We start from the raw sequence: 15932 nt of genomic DNA on the forward strand, positions 1-15932 counted from the left end.
GTGACTCCATATTAAGGTGGTTGTCGTGCTTGAGGAGTTCCCACTTGATACTTGTGTTGGTGTCACTAGGCATAGCTACCAGGTAACTCGGGAGAGTGGAAGGCCAGAAGTGCCGATGAAGCTCCTCTGCTCTGGGTCTAAGTGAACCACAGTGACTCCATCTTGAGAACTTTCACCTACTTCTGTGCTAATTGCCTTGATGCTGAAGCAGAATATGTAATGGTCAGCTTTTCTAGCAGATGGCTGCTGTTTTGCTCACTCACAAACACAGTAGAGATAAGACGAGGGAAGACTGCTGCACAGGCCTTGCAAGGTCAAGAGATAAGCAGGCGAAGGGAAAGTTTCTAACATGCACACTGTGTACCTGCTGTAACTGTTGTCTGGAAGGGAGGGGTAAGGGTGAAATAGACAAAGGCTTGCACAGAAACGGCTTGGATTATAAAAAGGGAAAATTTGTTTGTATTTGTTGCATTTGATTTGAGGGCACAACGGTGCAACGCACATAGACAGTGGAGAAGCAGCTGCGGGCGACGGTGGGGAACCGGTCCCGTGGATAGGGCGACGGTGCAGAACCGGACCCTTGGATAAGGTAGGAACAGTCCAGTGGGGACTTTATCTGTTGTGACCTGGGGATGCCCAGTGTCTGCCTGTTTTGACCTGGGGACGCCTAGCGTCTCCCTATGGGGCAGGAACAGAGTACAGCCGGCAGGGTACAGTGTACACCCTTAGAATGCATTCTGGGGAACTGGAAAGTGTTTGGATCTGACCAGTTGATTAAAAGTAAATTGAAAAGGTTCTGTACAGTTGATTGGCCTCAGTATCTGCTGGAGTGCCAAGAAAGGTGGCCACCGGAAGGATCACTTAACTACAACATGATCCTTCAGTTGCTTTTGTTTTGTCAGAGAATAGGTAAATGGAATGAACATCTCTATGCGTATACGTTTATGGTGTTAAGAAATAGGACTGATATTTTGCTCAAGTGCCATTTGACTCCGACAGACTCGGTAGTATTTGCTGCTAAACCCCAGAGCCCTCCCACTGTTGTAATGCCAGAATCGGTGTCCCATTCGGCTCCTTCACCCCCACAGGCTTCAGAGAGTAACCCCACGGTGGGATTGTATCCGTTGATTACTGAGAGTGTGGTAGCCCTTCCAGGAACACAGGATCGTGCAGCCCAGATAGTGTCTGTATATTCGCATGTACCTTTTAATCAGGGCCGGCTCTGGCTTTTTTGCCGCCCCAGGCAAAAAAGCCTCCCCCGCCCCCTCCCAGTGTGGCAGGGGAAGGCGCCGAGCCCGGCCGCGGGCTGCTCTCCCCGACCGGCCGGAGCACCGGGGGGGGGAGGGCGGTGAGCCCGCTGCGGCTCCGCTGGCGGCCGGAGCCCCAGGAGGAGGGCGGAGAGCCCGGCCGGGGCTCCGCTTTCCCCGGTGGCCAGAGCGCCGTGGGGAGGGCAGTGAGCCCGGCCGGGGCTCCGCTCTCCTCGGCGGCCAGAGCATCGCGGGGAGGGCGGCGAGCCTACTGTGGCTCCGCTCTCCCCAGGGGCTGGAGCCAGAGCGCCCCGCCGCGCCGCCCCCTCCAGGTGCTGCCCCAAGCACAAGCTTGATGGGCTGGTGCCTGGAGCCGGCCCTGCTTTTAATCCAGTCCATCTAGCTGCTTTTAAGGCAGAGGCAGGAGAATTCTCAACGAATCCAAGCAAGTTCATTTCTATCTTTGAAGGGTGTCTAGCTAGCCATAAGCCTGACTGGGATGACTGTAATATACTTATGAGAACCTTGTTGTCTGAAATGGAGCGGATCCAGGTTATAGCCAAAGCCAGGGAGGAGGCACGGAAAAGGCATGATGAGGATAGAGAAGGCAAGCCCTTGCCGGACGTCGCTGTCCCCCTAGTGGACCCCCGGTGGAATCCGAATGAGGACGGGGATTTGAGGCTGCTTAACTCCTATAAGGAACTGCTTATGCATGGTCTCAGACACTCAGCTGTCAGGCATAACAATTGGGCTAAGCCTTATGAACTAATCCAGGACTCGAAAGAAAGTCCAGGGGCTTTCCTACAGCGTATTCAGGATACCATCAGGCAAACTACTAGTGCAAACCCAGATGATCAGGCAACTGAGGCAATTATAAAGGGTGTCTTCACCAGCCGTGCGGCCCCTGATGTTAAAAGGAAATTGCAGAAAAAGGAGGATTTAATGGGAATGTCTATGGCTCAGATTTTGGAGATTGCAAACAGGGCTTATAGCCTTAGAGAGGGAGAGAAGGAAAAAAGGCAAGTGAAAATAATGGTAGCAGCAGTGCAAGCCGGTGGCAAAGAAAGGCCACAGAAAGGTGGAAGGGGCCGGGGAATGAGAGGCCGTGGATGTGGGTGCCCTGGTCCCCAGGAAAGGCGCCTGGGTCGCAACCAGTGTGCCATATGCCGAAAGGAGGGACACTGGAAAAATGAATGCCCTGAAAGGGAAGGTATCCCTATGATGGCAGCGGAGGATCGAGATTAGGGGTGTCAGGGGAGACGGACCATCCTACCCCTGGAATCCCGAGTAAATGTGCGGGTGGAAGATGCAGATATAGACTTTTTAATAGACTCTGGAGCTGCACAGACCGCTGTAAACAAACCCCTGCAGCTCCCTGTGGCAGGCTCCCTCACTGTGGAGGGTGCCACAGGGAAAGGAACCAAGTGCCCAGTATATACCCCAGCGGAATGTGTCTTGGGAAACAGAACTGTATCACACAAGCTGGTTTACCTCCCTGATTGTCCAACAACACTACTAGGACGGGACCTGCTTTGTCGCTTAGGTGCCACCCTGCATTTCACTCAAGATGATATAACCCTCACCTTACCCCCGAGAATGCCTGGATAATGACCCTTGCAGTCAAACCCTCAGCTATGCAAGCCCCAGAGTGGAGTGAGTGGGAAAAGCAGGTTTTTCCTCTAGTTTGGGCATCAGGGGTCCCAGGGAAAGCAAACCGTCAAACCCCTGTGCATATTCAGCTCCTCCCAGGAAAAAGCCCAGTGCGGATCAAACAGTATCTGATTAAAAGGGAAGCCAGAGAGGGACTACAAGAGATTATAGATCGGTTCCTAGAGTGCGGTGTACTACGAGAATGCCAGTCAGCTTGGAACACCCCCATTCTGCCCATACAAAAGCCCAATGGCACGTATCGGCTGGTACAGGACCTCAGCGCAGTTAATGAGCGGGTTAAGACTCTGCACCCCCTGGTTCCAAATCCGTATACACTGTTGGCCTTTATAGGGGGGCAATATACCCATTTCTCAGTCCTAGATTTAAAAGATGCTTTCTTCATGATTCCAGTTGATACCCAGTCTCAGGAGATATTCTCCTTCGAGTGGGAAGAAAAACGAAGGATTAAAAAGCAGCTTTGCTGGACAGTATTGGCTCAAAGATTTAAAAATTCCCCTATTCCGTTTGGCCAGGCTCTGGCCAGAGACTTGGGGTACGTCTACACTTACCAGAGGGTCCGGCGGCAGGCAATCGATGTTCTGGGATCGAGTTATCGCGTCTGGTTTATTACCCTCCCTGTCAAAAATTTCTACCTTATTTCTAGTCTGAATTTGTCTAGCTTCAACTTCCAGTCATTGGCTATTGTTACACCTTTGTCTGCTAGATTGAAGAGTCTTTTACTATTCAATTTCTGTTCCCCATGTATGTACTTCTAGACTGTGGTCCAGTCAATGCTTAACCTTCTCTCTGTTAAGCTAAATAGACTCATACAGATCAATGTATCATTATCAGACATGTTTTCCAAACCTTCAATCATTCTCGTGGCACTTCTCTGAACCCCCTCCAATTTTCTAGCATAATGGTTCCTTCTGGCCCTAAAATCTCTGAAGCTATTAAAAATCATTAAATAAAAAAGGTTTTTTTCTTATTTTCCTTTTAGTTTTTGAGCCTTCATTTTGAAAATAAAATTAGAAATAAGTCATAAATATTTAATAGTGAGGGCAACTAACCATTGAAACACTTTCACAAAGTTTGTGGTGGATTCTCCCTCACTGAGCATTTTTGTTCTTTTTCTTTCTGATGCTCTTGCCTTTAGGGAAAGAAAGAGAGAATACTGGTGTGGAAAGAGAGAGAGATTCGGAGATGGATTAAAACAAACAGGGATTGTTAGACAGACATTTCTTTAAGGGAAGTAATTCTGTGGCCAAGACTTTCAATTATGGGAGTCTAAATAGGTTTGTAAACTGGGACTTTAAAAGGGGCCTAAAGGAGGACTAAATAAGAAAAATAAATGAAAAGGGATGGACAAAAATGAGGAAGTCAACAAAAAGCTGGCTATCTTCCTTAAAGTACTTTGGTGATTATATTTGTCTGCCATTGACTATCAAGGCAACTATGGAGCATTCTCAGAGTCCTTTCACCAAAAATCCTGAAAACATAAGAGCCTTGACAGTCTAGAAAATGTTTAAGTTTTGTCTTTTTCTTGAAACAGCCTGTGCTCCTATCAACACAGGCTGGGATTTTCAGAGAGGCCTGTGGGCATTAGCTTTTTGAGGAGAGGTCTACACATAAAATGCTGCACCGATTCAGCTGTGCCACTGTAGAGCTTAAGTGAAGATGCTCCTACGTTGACGGGAGAGAACTCTCCTGTCAGCGTAGTTAATCAACCTCCCCAAGAGGCCATAGCTATATCGACGGGAGAAGCTCTCCTGCCAACCTAGCGCTGCCTACATGGGGGGTTAGGTTGGTACAACTACGTCCCTCAGGCGTGTGGATTTTTCACACCCCGGAGCGATGTAGTTATAGGTCTGTAGTGTAGACAAGACCTGACTGTCACTAAAATGCAGTAGGACTTGGGTGCCTAATACTCTTAGGCTGAACTGAAAATCCCAGCCTAGATCTCAAATTGTTGAGTGAGTCCACTAAGCTAGTTCAGCCTGAAGATGTGGTCTTGGTGCAATAATCACTGCATGCAATTCTCAGTAGTGTTAGAATGTTGTTTTCTTTAGTCTTGTTAAGTGCTCTGTTTGGAAATGCAAAATATAAACAATTCCTCCATCACATTACTTTCATCACAAGCAGTCTCCAGGGTCATTCGTCTGTCAGCAACACCCAGGAGAGGCTGCTTTCTTCTATAAAGCCCACAATAACCAGAGAAAGGGTAAGGAAGGTTTTGCATAAGCAGGGTCACAAGACCAATCAAGAAAATGGACAGGTCTTTACAGAGAGAGTGAAAATGCCTAAAGAAAATGAAGACAGGAGAGTGATTGAGGGTGGAAACTGCATCATGATTCCCCAAACCAGCCCCCATTGGTACACTGGTCACTCCTCGCACACCACTACATTGATCACTCCTTCATACTCACAACTAAAGGTAAATGTTAGGGCTGGGTGGAAATTTTCCACCAGAACTTTTTTTTTTTTTAATTTAGTTCTTCATGGAAAGTGTCTGTTTTCCTCCATTTTTAAAAAAAGTGTTCTTCAGAAAACCCTAATATATTTTGTTTTCTGATGGAATTCTTCTGGTTTTCAGCAACTTTCAGCACAATTTTTTCAGTTTTCAGGTTTCTGATGAAAAGCTGACAATTCGCATGAAGGGGAAGGGGGACTTTCAGCCAGACTTAGTAAATGTAATCATTATTGGGGAAAATCCTGGGGGGTCTTTATTCACCTTTTGCTCAGTCATTAACCAACACACTTCCATTGTTCTTGGTATATGGGAATTTTCACTGAGTGAAGGCTGGTTAAGGACTGTAGACCATGCAGAGTACTACTAGGAAAACAATTGAAATACAAAGGCTCTATCAGTTGTTCTGTCTGTCTCTCTCTCTTGGTTTCTGAGCATTTCCCATTCTATCCTGTCCCAGACAGGGTGTTTCAGTGTTTCTTTGATTGCCTGCATTTGATTCCTCTCTATGAATTTTTGCCCTTGCTTTTCAGCCCACTGTTGTTCTTCAAGCTCCTTTTTATGCTGTGGATGAGATATAGTGACTGGGTGAGAATTGTTTCCCGTGTAACAAGCAAAATCAGCTGCTCTGTGCTTCCATAAGGAAAACAAATCCTTGTGCTCAGGTGGCTCATGGCCAGGCTGTGGCTTGATGCACCTTCTCTACGTTAACTGATCACTCGGACACATTTCAGCTGACTTGGTGTTTCAGTGATCGTCTGAGTGAAATTGGTCACAGTGATGCATTACTGATCTAGTGTATTGCTAATTTGTCTCTTTATTTCTCTAACACTGGAATTCAGAGGGTTTTTTATATTGCCTTTTTGGATGTGTTACATTTCTTTTGATAAATAGAGCTTGTGGGAAATTTTCTTGTCAAAACCGTTTTTTTGTTTTGTTTTGTATGGAAAATTGGGTTTTCAAATTAACTGAAAATTTTTCATGAAAAGTGTCTGCTTTCCCTGGAAAATGGCATGTTTTCATTAAAAAAACACTTTTTGGACAAAACCCAAAAACTTTTCAGCCAAAAACTGAAAAATATTGGGTTAAAAATCAAAACCTTTCAGCTTCTGGTAGAAAACATTCAGTTTTCAGCCACAAAATTTTGATTGTCAATTTTTTTCACAAAAAGTCAAAAATTTCTGTGAAGAAAAAAAATTCCAGTCAGCTCTAATATTAAATAGAGCTGTTCCACACATCTCCCTCTATCTGTCTGATGTCTCTCTGTCTGTCTGCATATGTCTCTCTGTGCCTGTCTGTCTGTTTCTCTGTTTGCCTGTATCATTCCCTCTCTTTCTAAGGCATCTGTGGTATATTGAAAACTATTAAAAATATACGCTATCACTTTAAATTCTTAAGGGTTCTCCTGATCCTGCTTGCAGACCAGGGGGCTCTGTTGGGAAGCTTGAGATCAGTGTCTTTCAGCAATGTGGGGTGAGATTGGTGTCTCTTCCTTAGGGAGCAGCCTGCTTTTCTCTCTCTGGTTTTGGGTTATGTGCATTAGGGTTTTGGATTTTATGCAATAAAGTCATGTTACATTGAAACCTTCCAGAGAGAGTATTTGATATTTTAATCTAACTTCCCTGTTTGTATCCTGTGAGCATAACAGTACCCAGAGTGATTCCCATAGCCTTTATCTCCCATCCCGGAGCCCTTTAGACAGGGCTTGCATGCCTTTCTATCTCCCTGACAACTCACCTCTTTCACATGGATTCTCACTCCTTTCCTCAGTTGTTTCTAAAATGTCCTTATTGATTTTCCCCTAAAGTGGAAGTTCTGTGCATGTTCCTGACCCTGTAGCTGCTGGTTGTCTCCAGCAGAGCCTTTCTTCCACTGACCAGAGTGTCATCTGAGAGTAGGGTGACCAGATGTCCCGATTTTATAGGGACAGCCCTGATTTTTGGGTCTTTTTCTTATATAGGCTCCTATTACCCCCCACCCCCTGTCCCGATTTTTCACATTTGCTGTCTGGTCACCCTATCTGAGAGCTCTCAGCATCTGTCAGGAGTTATTGAGGACTGCGTGATCTCTTTGCAATCTCTTTTGAGATTACAGGGTAGATCAACCACACCTACTCCTCTATCTATCCCACTTATGAATGTAGACCCCCAATTCCCATTAAAATAAAATAAAATAATATATATATTCAGTGCAGCAAGTCAGTTATTTAAAAATAAAATATATAGCATATAGGATATACATGTACTAAGAATTTACAGCTCCTGGTTCTGATCTCCGGCAGAAGTTAATATTGCAAAAAACAGTTTGTGAGATCAGAATTAGACCTTGTGGATGTATTCATGTGAGGAAAGGCTGTGAGATCATTATTTTTAAAGCCATTCCTTTACTCTCTCTTAGCTCGGCTAACCATTTTTAGTGTGGGATAAAACTTCCCAGTGGCTAGCATCCTTTGAGGAACAGCAGACCCTTTGTGGCTCTGCATAGCTTGAATTAGGCTCCTGATTCAGCAAAGCTCTGAGGCCCAGATGTTTAAAGCTATTTAGGGGTTGCTGAGCTCAGTGTCGCAACAATGACTAACTGATTGAGGAGCCTAAATTCCATTTTCAAAAGAGATTTAGGCATGGAGGAGTCTAAATCCCATTGGCTGTCAATAGAATGTAGACTCCTCAGTGCCTAAATCTGGGAAAATGCGATTTAGGCTTGGGCATTGTGATGCTGTGTGCTGCATAACCTAAATAGCTTTAAAAATCTGACCTTAAGCCACCTAGGTTGCCTAAGTACTTTTGAAAATCCCACTCGGCGCCTATCTGCAACTTTGGGTGCCTAAATGCCTCTGGATATCTGTTCTTCTGCATTTGCTTAAGTTGATGGGATGTTTGTCCTTTTGAAAGTCCCGCCTCTGAGTTTTAGTATTTTTATTTGTACCTAGATGCACCTCATAGAGAAAGCAGAAGAGGACAATCGAACGGTCATCACAGAATTTATCCTCCTGGGATTCGGGAATCTCCCTGAACTGCAGATCCTTCTCTTCCTGGTTTTCCTAGTGATTTACATTGTGACCATGTCTGGGAACATCCTCATCATTGTGCTAGTTGTGACTGATCAGCACCTTCACACCCCCATGTACTTCTTCCTGGGGAACTTGTCCTGCTTGGAGACCTGCTACACCTCCACCATCCTGCCTAGGATGCTGGCCAGTCTCTTGACTGGGGACAGAACCATTTCTGTGGGGGGCTGCATGATACAGTTTTCTTTCTTTGGTTATTTGGCAACTACAGAATGCTATCTCCTAGCAGCAATGTCTTATGATCGGTATTTAGCGATATGCAGACCCCTGCGTTATGCAGCCCTGATGAACGGCAGGTTGTGCCTCCAGCTAACAGTGGGGTCTTGGATGAGCGGATTTCTAAGTTGTGTAATATTGATGTGTTTTATGTCACAATTAACATTCTGTGGCCCCAATGAAATTGACCATTTCTTTTGTGATTTTTCTCCAATGCTAAAACTCTCCTGCAGTGACAGCAGCATGATCACACTGGTTAGTTTCATACTCGTCTCCCTAGATTCGCCTTGCCCATTTCTATTAACTGTGACATCCTATGTTTGTATCATTGCTACTATCCTGAGAATCCCTTCCACCACCGGGAGGCAAAAGGCCTTTTCCACCTGCTCCTCTCACCTCATTGTGGTTACAGTCTTCTATGGGACCATAATGACTGTGTATCTGCTACCAAATACCAATACACTGAAAGCCCTGAACAAAGTGTTCTCTGTCTTCTACACAGTCCTGACGCCCATGCTCAACCCCCTCATCTACAGCCTGCGAAATAAAGAGGTGAAGGAGGCCCTGAGAAAAATCATCAGTTAATATATGGTTTCAGAGTAGCAGCCGTGTTAGTCTGTATCCGCAAAAAGAATAGGAGTACCTGTGGCACCTTAGAGGCTAACAAATTTATTTGAGCATAAGCTTTCGTGGGCTACAGCCCACTTCTTCAGATGCATAGAATGGAATATATATTGATGAGATATATATACACATACAGAGAGTATGAATAGGTGGGAGTTGTCTTACCAACTCTGATAGGTCAATAAAGTAAGAGAAATAAAAATAGAGACTGGGAATGTACTCCTGTTCTTTTTGCAGTTAATATATGTTGCTCAAATGAATTCAGATGGAGTCACTGATCTGTAAAGGAATCCATCTGGTTTAATGAGCAAGAAAGTTTCTATCTAGTAGGGCCCTTGCTCATGCCAGCGGGAACTGCTTCGGGGAATGTGAGGACATACTACGTTTTGGGATGATGACATTCCCATTCATGGCTAAAGCTGATACTTGCTACTGCCTTAATTGTAAACCTGACTGTCTTGCGCTCTACACTCCACATAGTGACATTTGAGATTTCGGATACATGTTTCATCTATTTTTCTGCTCTCTCTGAGCTGGGAAAATACCACATTTTACTTGGCACTGGCCTCAGATCCCTGTGGGTGGAATTAGCTGATTCAAATATTTTCTCTCTCCTTGACATCCTGGATTCCCAAAAGCTCCATAACTTTATATCTGGGAAGATTGTACTGGTCTTCCCATTTGTTGTACTACCTGTCATCTTGCAATGGGTAGAAGGGTGTACCTATACTGCAATGTAAGCCTAGGGTCTGTGGGACTTGAACCCGTAGGCTCAGTGAGTGTAAACCTAGGCTCAAGCGTCCCCCGGGCTTCACACCAGTGCTCGGGCATCTACGCTGCACTATGCAGACCTAAGCCAAACCAGCCTGTGCCAGGTTTCCTAGCACCCTCCCCAGCAGGTAGCTGTTCTAGCTCTTTGTTTATGGTGCCCTGTAGGAAAACGTGACTGTCCATCCTGCGGCACTTTACCAGAAGCTATCGCAGCCTGCCAAGGCATCGGGCCAAGTTGTCTTTTGAGTCTACACACGCCCAGCAGCCGGAACCAGCAACAGGGAGGAGTCAGCATTTGAATCACTTGTCTTGCTTGTGCTTTCCCTCCTGTTTCAGGCAATGGGCAGAGCTTGCATGAGGTGCTGGTGGATGTTTCGGGGGCATTTTCTGACCTCCAGAAGAAGGCACCTGTTGGAGGGGGATGAGAGTGATACAGACCTGACAGACTCAAACTGGCTGATGCTCCTCACGGCTCTCAGGAGAGCCACTGATGCCCCCTGTGTATAATGGCACTTCTGGAGCAGGGCCACAAGCACGGACTGGTGGGACCCTATCATTATGCAGACCTGGGATGACCAGAACTTCCTCATGAAGAAAGCTACATTTCTGGATCCTTGTTAGCAGCTTGCCCGGACCCTTCAGCACCACGACACATAAGTGAGGGAAGCCATTCCTGTTCAAAAGTAGATTACTAACCAGTTTGGGTTTGGAAATTCGACTGGAAAATAAAGTGGTGGCCGAGGTTTCTGCGGCAGTCAGGTGTGTGGTTTATCCAAAGGTGGGGGCATAAACAATATCACTAAAGTAACTGCTGGCTTGGAGAGAATGGGGTTTCCCCACTGCACTGGGGCCATTATTGTATGTACTCAAAGAGCCGGAGTACATACGCTGCAAAATGTACTACTCCATGGGTATGCAGGCCCTTGGGGACCTCAGAGGCCAATTTATGGACGCCAGCGTGGGCTGCACTGGAAAAGTTCATGATGCTAGGGTTTTCCGTCAGTCAGGCATCTACTTTCATGGACAGGCCGGAACACTATTCCAAATGACAATGTCATAAATGGAATTACTGTTCCCATGGTTATTCTAGGGGATCCAATGTACCCCTTTTGCCTGGGCTTATAAAACAGTATCCTGATCACATGAGGCCATGGCAAAAGAAGGTTTAATTATATTCCCCAGCAGGTATAGAATGGTGGTTGAATGTGCGTTTGTCAGATTGAAATCCTCAAGCCTGAGTCTGAGTTTAGGCTTACATTGCAGTGTACACATTCCCTAAGACCCAGTGTGTCAGACCCAAAACAGATTAATGGCTATCAAAATAAAATAAACAATGTGAATGATTTCTGTTGATGCAACCTCTTTGCTGCAGCAATAACAACAACAAATCAATGTCAAGTAAAAAAACAGCTGGTAGGCATGGAGGAAATGCTACTCATGACATATATGAAAAGTGTCAGCATCTTTCATCCTGAAGCACATTGGTAAAGTTTCCAAAAGTGTCTAGCTGACTTAAAAGCATAAATCTCATGGACTTTCAGTGAGACACAGATACCCCTGTCCTTAGGTCCTTCTGAAAGGGGAACGCAGGCTCTGAAGTCACTTTGGCACTTATGAAAATTCTACCCATTGAATAGTACTTTAATCCTTACGCCTCTGATACAAATTAATACACAGGAAGTAATTGAAGGCATGACAGTAGTTGAGCCACTGAGGGTACGTCTACACGGCAACTGAAGGTGAGCCTCCCAGCCTGGGTAGGCAGACTCGTGCTAGCAGGGCTTGTGCTAGCGGGATAAAAATAGCTGTGTGGACATTATAGGGTGGGGCCAAGCCTTGGTGACTAGACTGAGCCTCCACTGAGGTGAGGCATGTCGTTATGAGCTGGATGAAAACTTGTTATGGTTGAGTTAAAATACTCATTCTAACTGATATATGAACACCCCTTCTATTCACATAACTGTCAGGATGAATTAATCAGAAGCCCCCTCCCCCGCCTAAGACAAAGAGGTGTGTGAACCTGCTCAGTAATTTGACTGAGTGGGCAGAAGGGTTTTGCTGAGCATGGGTGTGTGTGTGTTAGAAGAGAGAGAAGAGAGAACACACAGAACAGAGAGAGAGAGCCTGAGGGGAAAAAGCAAGGAAGCCAAGCAGTAGCCCAGTGCAAACATGGAAAAAGTGAGCATTTGGGTCAAATGAGGTGGCTAACGAGACTTGGGGCAGTAAGCAAAGAAGGTGCTCCTTAAGTTCTTGGTTCCTCATGCATTCAGAGAAGTCGGACTTTGTACATTCCTTGTCAATTAACGAGATTGGATCAAAGAAAATATCAGACTCCATCAATTTCTACTTCCAACTGGGACATCCCCACGGCTCCAAACTTGGCCTAACCACTTGGGTCAAAAAGGGGTAACAATAGACACTCTCCACCCGGCATGGGGATACACATTTTCTTTGGGGAGGTTTGAACCCTAATGCCCTCAGTATCTACTCAGGGTTGTCTTGTTTTTGCAGCAAAATAGCTGAGAGTGTCTGAGTGTTTGTGTCTCTGTCTGGTCCCTAGAGAAAAAACAACCTGCTGCTTAGAGTAATAGGGATTATCATAATTACCTATGATAACTCTGGTTATTCTTGTTAGCCATACAAATGTCCAGTCCCGCTTTGATGACTACAGTCTAATTACACATCGTGGAAAAAGGTATTTATTGGTTCAGAATTTGCCATCTTTTAATTTTATTGTATGTCCCTGTGATGTTTCTCATGGTGCCCAGGATTGTGCAACGCCTACTGCCACCTTCCCTTAGCGTGGGGAAGCCAAGTCTGTGCTTGCTGGGGGTCAGCTCCCCAAATCCACTGGCCATGGGCGAGACAAGCACGCCCTTCTAGGCCTACAGAGGCCCCACTGTTACTGTACAGGTTAGCGACAGGCTCATTCCAACACCCGAGCCAGTTCCACCTCAGATCACGGCTCTGCTTGACACACAGCACTAAGATATGTTTACAGTCAACAGGGCCAGCCCCAGGCACCAGGCAACCAAGCACATGCTTGGGCAGCACCTGGTAAGGGGCGGCCAATCTTGGGGTGGCGGGGGGCAGCGCGGCGCGGCATTCCGTGGGGGGGGGCGCTCCGGCGGCGTGGCGCTCGGCGGGGGGGGAGGCTCCGGCGGCGCGGCGCTCGGCAGGGGGGCAGCACGGGGCACGGCGCTCGTGGGGGGGTTCCGGCAGCACGGCTCGGTGCTCGGCGGGGGGGGCTCCGGCGGTGCGGCGCTCGGGGTGGGTTCTGGCGACGCGGCGCTCGGCGGGGGGGGGGGGCTCGGGGGCGGCGCTTTTTTTTGCTGCTTGGGGCAGCAAAAAAGTTATAGCTGGCCCTGACAGTCAAACAAGTGTAAGTTTATTTACCGAACCACAGAGAGTCAAGTAGCAGCAAGTAGAAGTATCGGGAACAAATGGTTACATATAAAACAAAATCATACCCTGTGTTCTAGAGCCCAGACTTGATTAACAGGAGACTCTCACATCTAGCAGAATATTGCTCACCCCAAAATGCTTGCAGAGCACTACAACTAGACTTGGCTGTGACCCTCCTTTCCTGAAGCAAATACTCTGTCAGTTGCCTCCCAAATGAAGGATTTAGTGTTTTTCTATGCCCAGTATAGATACATAACTCCTTAAATATTATCCGTTCATACATTTTGCAGTGATTATGATGACCAGTGGGCAGCTGGCTCTTGGTAATCTCACATGTCACCCTTTGGTATTATGCAGATATCCAACCCAATGGATCCCCCACCCATTTTTTCTCTGCCACTTGGCACCAAGGGGCTTCCTGGGTCACAGTCCCCTTGTTCTCGTGTTATGAGACAGGGAGAACAGAAGAGCCTAATCTACCACCTCTAGACCATTAATTATTTTATACACTTAAGTCTCCTCTGATCCATTGTTCCTCTGACCCAGATGTTAGTGGTTTGAGAGTCACCACTTCTTGTGAGACATCCCCCCTCTTCTGAAGCTGGCCTGCGCCGACATCTACCTGAACAAGGTGGAAATATTTGTGGTGGTTGTGTTGGTAGTCATGGCCCCCGGCCTGCTGATCCTCGTGTCTTATGCCTATATCATCCTCAGGATGTCTTCTGCTGAGGGCAGGCGCAAAGCCTTCTCCACCTGCTCCTCACACCTCGTGGTGATGACTGTATTCTATGGATCCGCAAGTGTTATCAATTTCCGACCCAAGTCGAGTTACGGAGCGGGCAGCGACAGACTATTTGGCCTGTTGTACATTGTCCTCACACTCATGCTGAACCCCGTTATCTACAGCCTGAGGAACAAGGAGGTGCAGGCGGCCTTGAGGAGAATGTTGGGGAGAAAAAAATGGGCTACCGTCCAGTATCATTGCTGATGCCACCTTGCACTGTAGAGCGCTGAGATCTTTTCACAACTCCCACAGAGTCGGCGTGTGAATTTGGGCAAGTCATTTTGGGTGGGATATGCCAAAGGGTGTTAGGCACCCAAATCCCATTCAATGGGAATGAGGTTCCCCTAACCAAATGGAGTTATGATTCCAAATCCTATTCGACCTTATTCCCTTAGGCTTCTTTGCAAATCCCATGTCTGAGTCATGTTTCTGACTATTTTGCTCCCTCTGTTTAACTAATAAAGGCTGCTGGTGTTTATGGATGGAAATGGAAATAAAAACACCTAAAATCTTTCCACAAATAAATTCTAAGCACCAGTGAATCTAATTAATTCTTCCCCATTTTCTGTGGTGACACAGGCTCAGGGGCATCTAATGGAGCTGCTCCTTTGTTTCTTATTACTTTTATTACAGTAGGACCTAGAAACTCTATTCATGGACCAGGAGCCCATTGTGCTAGGTGATGGACAGGCCAGAGAATTCTCCCTGCCCTAAAATGTAACAGTGCGGGGATATGGTGCTACACATCCCAAGTGCAATCCGTGCTAGGCAACCTTTTATTTTAAGGGGTAGGAGAGGGGGAATAGCAAACCAAGAAAGAACAAAAGTAAAGTCTTTAAGAATGTGTTTGTGTTTGCTCTGTAACATTCTACATCTCCTGCCATAGAATGGTAGCATGACTCTGCAGCGAATCTAATTCATTCTTTTCACCTTTTCTGTGGTGACCCAGGCTCAATTATTGGGCAGATAGTAGGGGTTGCTTCATTCGACTTCTTCTTCATAGAGTTATCATAGCACCTGGGAGCCCAGTCGTGGACCAGGACCTGTTGTGCTAGGTGCTGTACAAACACACCACCTGAAGACTGTCCATGACCCAGAGTGTTAAAATCCTGTGCTGTGGTATTGAATAGCCTAGGTTTAATTCCTGCGGAGCCACCTTTCATTGGCAAAGCAGGGCCCTGTGCTTATTTTGGTGTGATTTCTCTATCTGTATCTTTTCAAAATCATCTCTGATCAATTACAAAATTTCAGGGAATGTTTGAGATCTTGATAGGCAGAACCCTATTGATTTTTGAGAAAATCTTTTTATTTATTTATTTTTTTTAAGTGTCTGCTTTTCATGGAAATTTCATTTTTTTGTTGAAAAACCAAATACCCCAACATTTAAATAATTTGGTTCAGAGAGCCTTCTGCGGTGCCCCATAGCAGCTGTATTTCAGTTCCTCGTGTCTCCATTCTTCACTATGGCCTGGGGTCCCCTGCTCGACTACATCTCCCATGATGCAACCACCTCCTCTCACTCTGAGGGGAGAGAGTGGTTTCCAGCCCATACAGGAGAATGTGGGCTTGAAGCACAAAAACTACAACACCCATAAAGCACCAGGCAGCATTTCAGAATCAAAATATTTCAATTTCTTGGACAAAATGTTTGCTTTTGATTTATTTTATTTTATGCCAAAGGATTGAAATTTTCAATGGGAA

At 46.0% G+C, this 15932-nt stretch overlaps 2 protein-coding genes across 2 annotated transcripts in view; both read left to right on the forward strand.

Moving 5' to 3' along the window:
• LOC135974464 (maestro heat-like repeat-containing protein family member 1) overlaps window positions 1-15932 on the forward strand; it is a 936803-nt gene that overhangs the window by 739076 nt on the left and 181795 nt on the right. The window lies entirely within an intron of this gene.
• On the forward strand, window positions 393-11385 carry LOC101948033 (olfactory receptor 11L1-like). The gene is made up of 2 exons (XM_065562614.1): window positions 393-589; window positions 8294-11385. The coding sequence occupies exon 2, from the start codon at window positions 8294-8296 to the stop codon at window positions 9230-9232; it is 939 nt and encodes a 312-aa protein (XP_065418686.1). The 5' UTR covers window positions 393-589; the 3' UTR covers window positions 9233-11385.

This window comes from Chrysemys picta, chromosome 12 (assembly GCF_011386835.1).
Source record: "Chrysemys picta bellii isolate R12L10 chromosome 12, ASM1138683v2, whole genome shotgun sequence".
Classification (NCBI taxonomy): domain Eukaryota; kingdom Metazoa; phylum Chordata; order Testudines; family Emydidae; genus Chrysemys; species Chrysemys picta.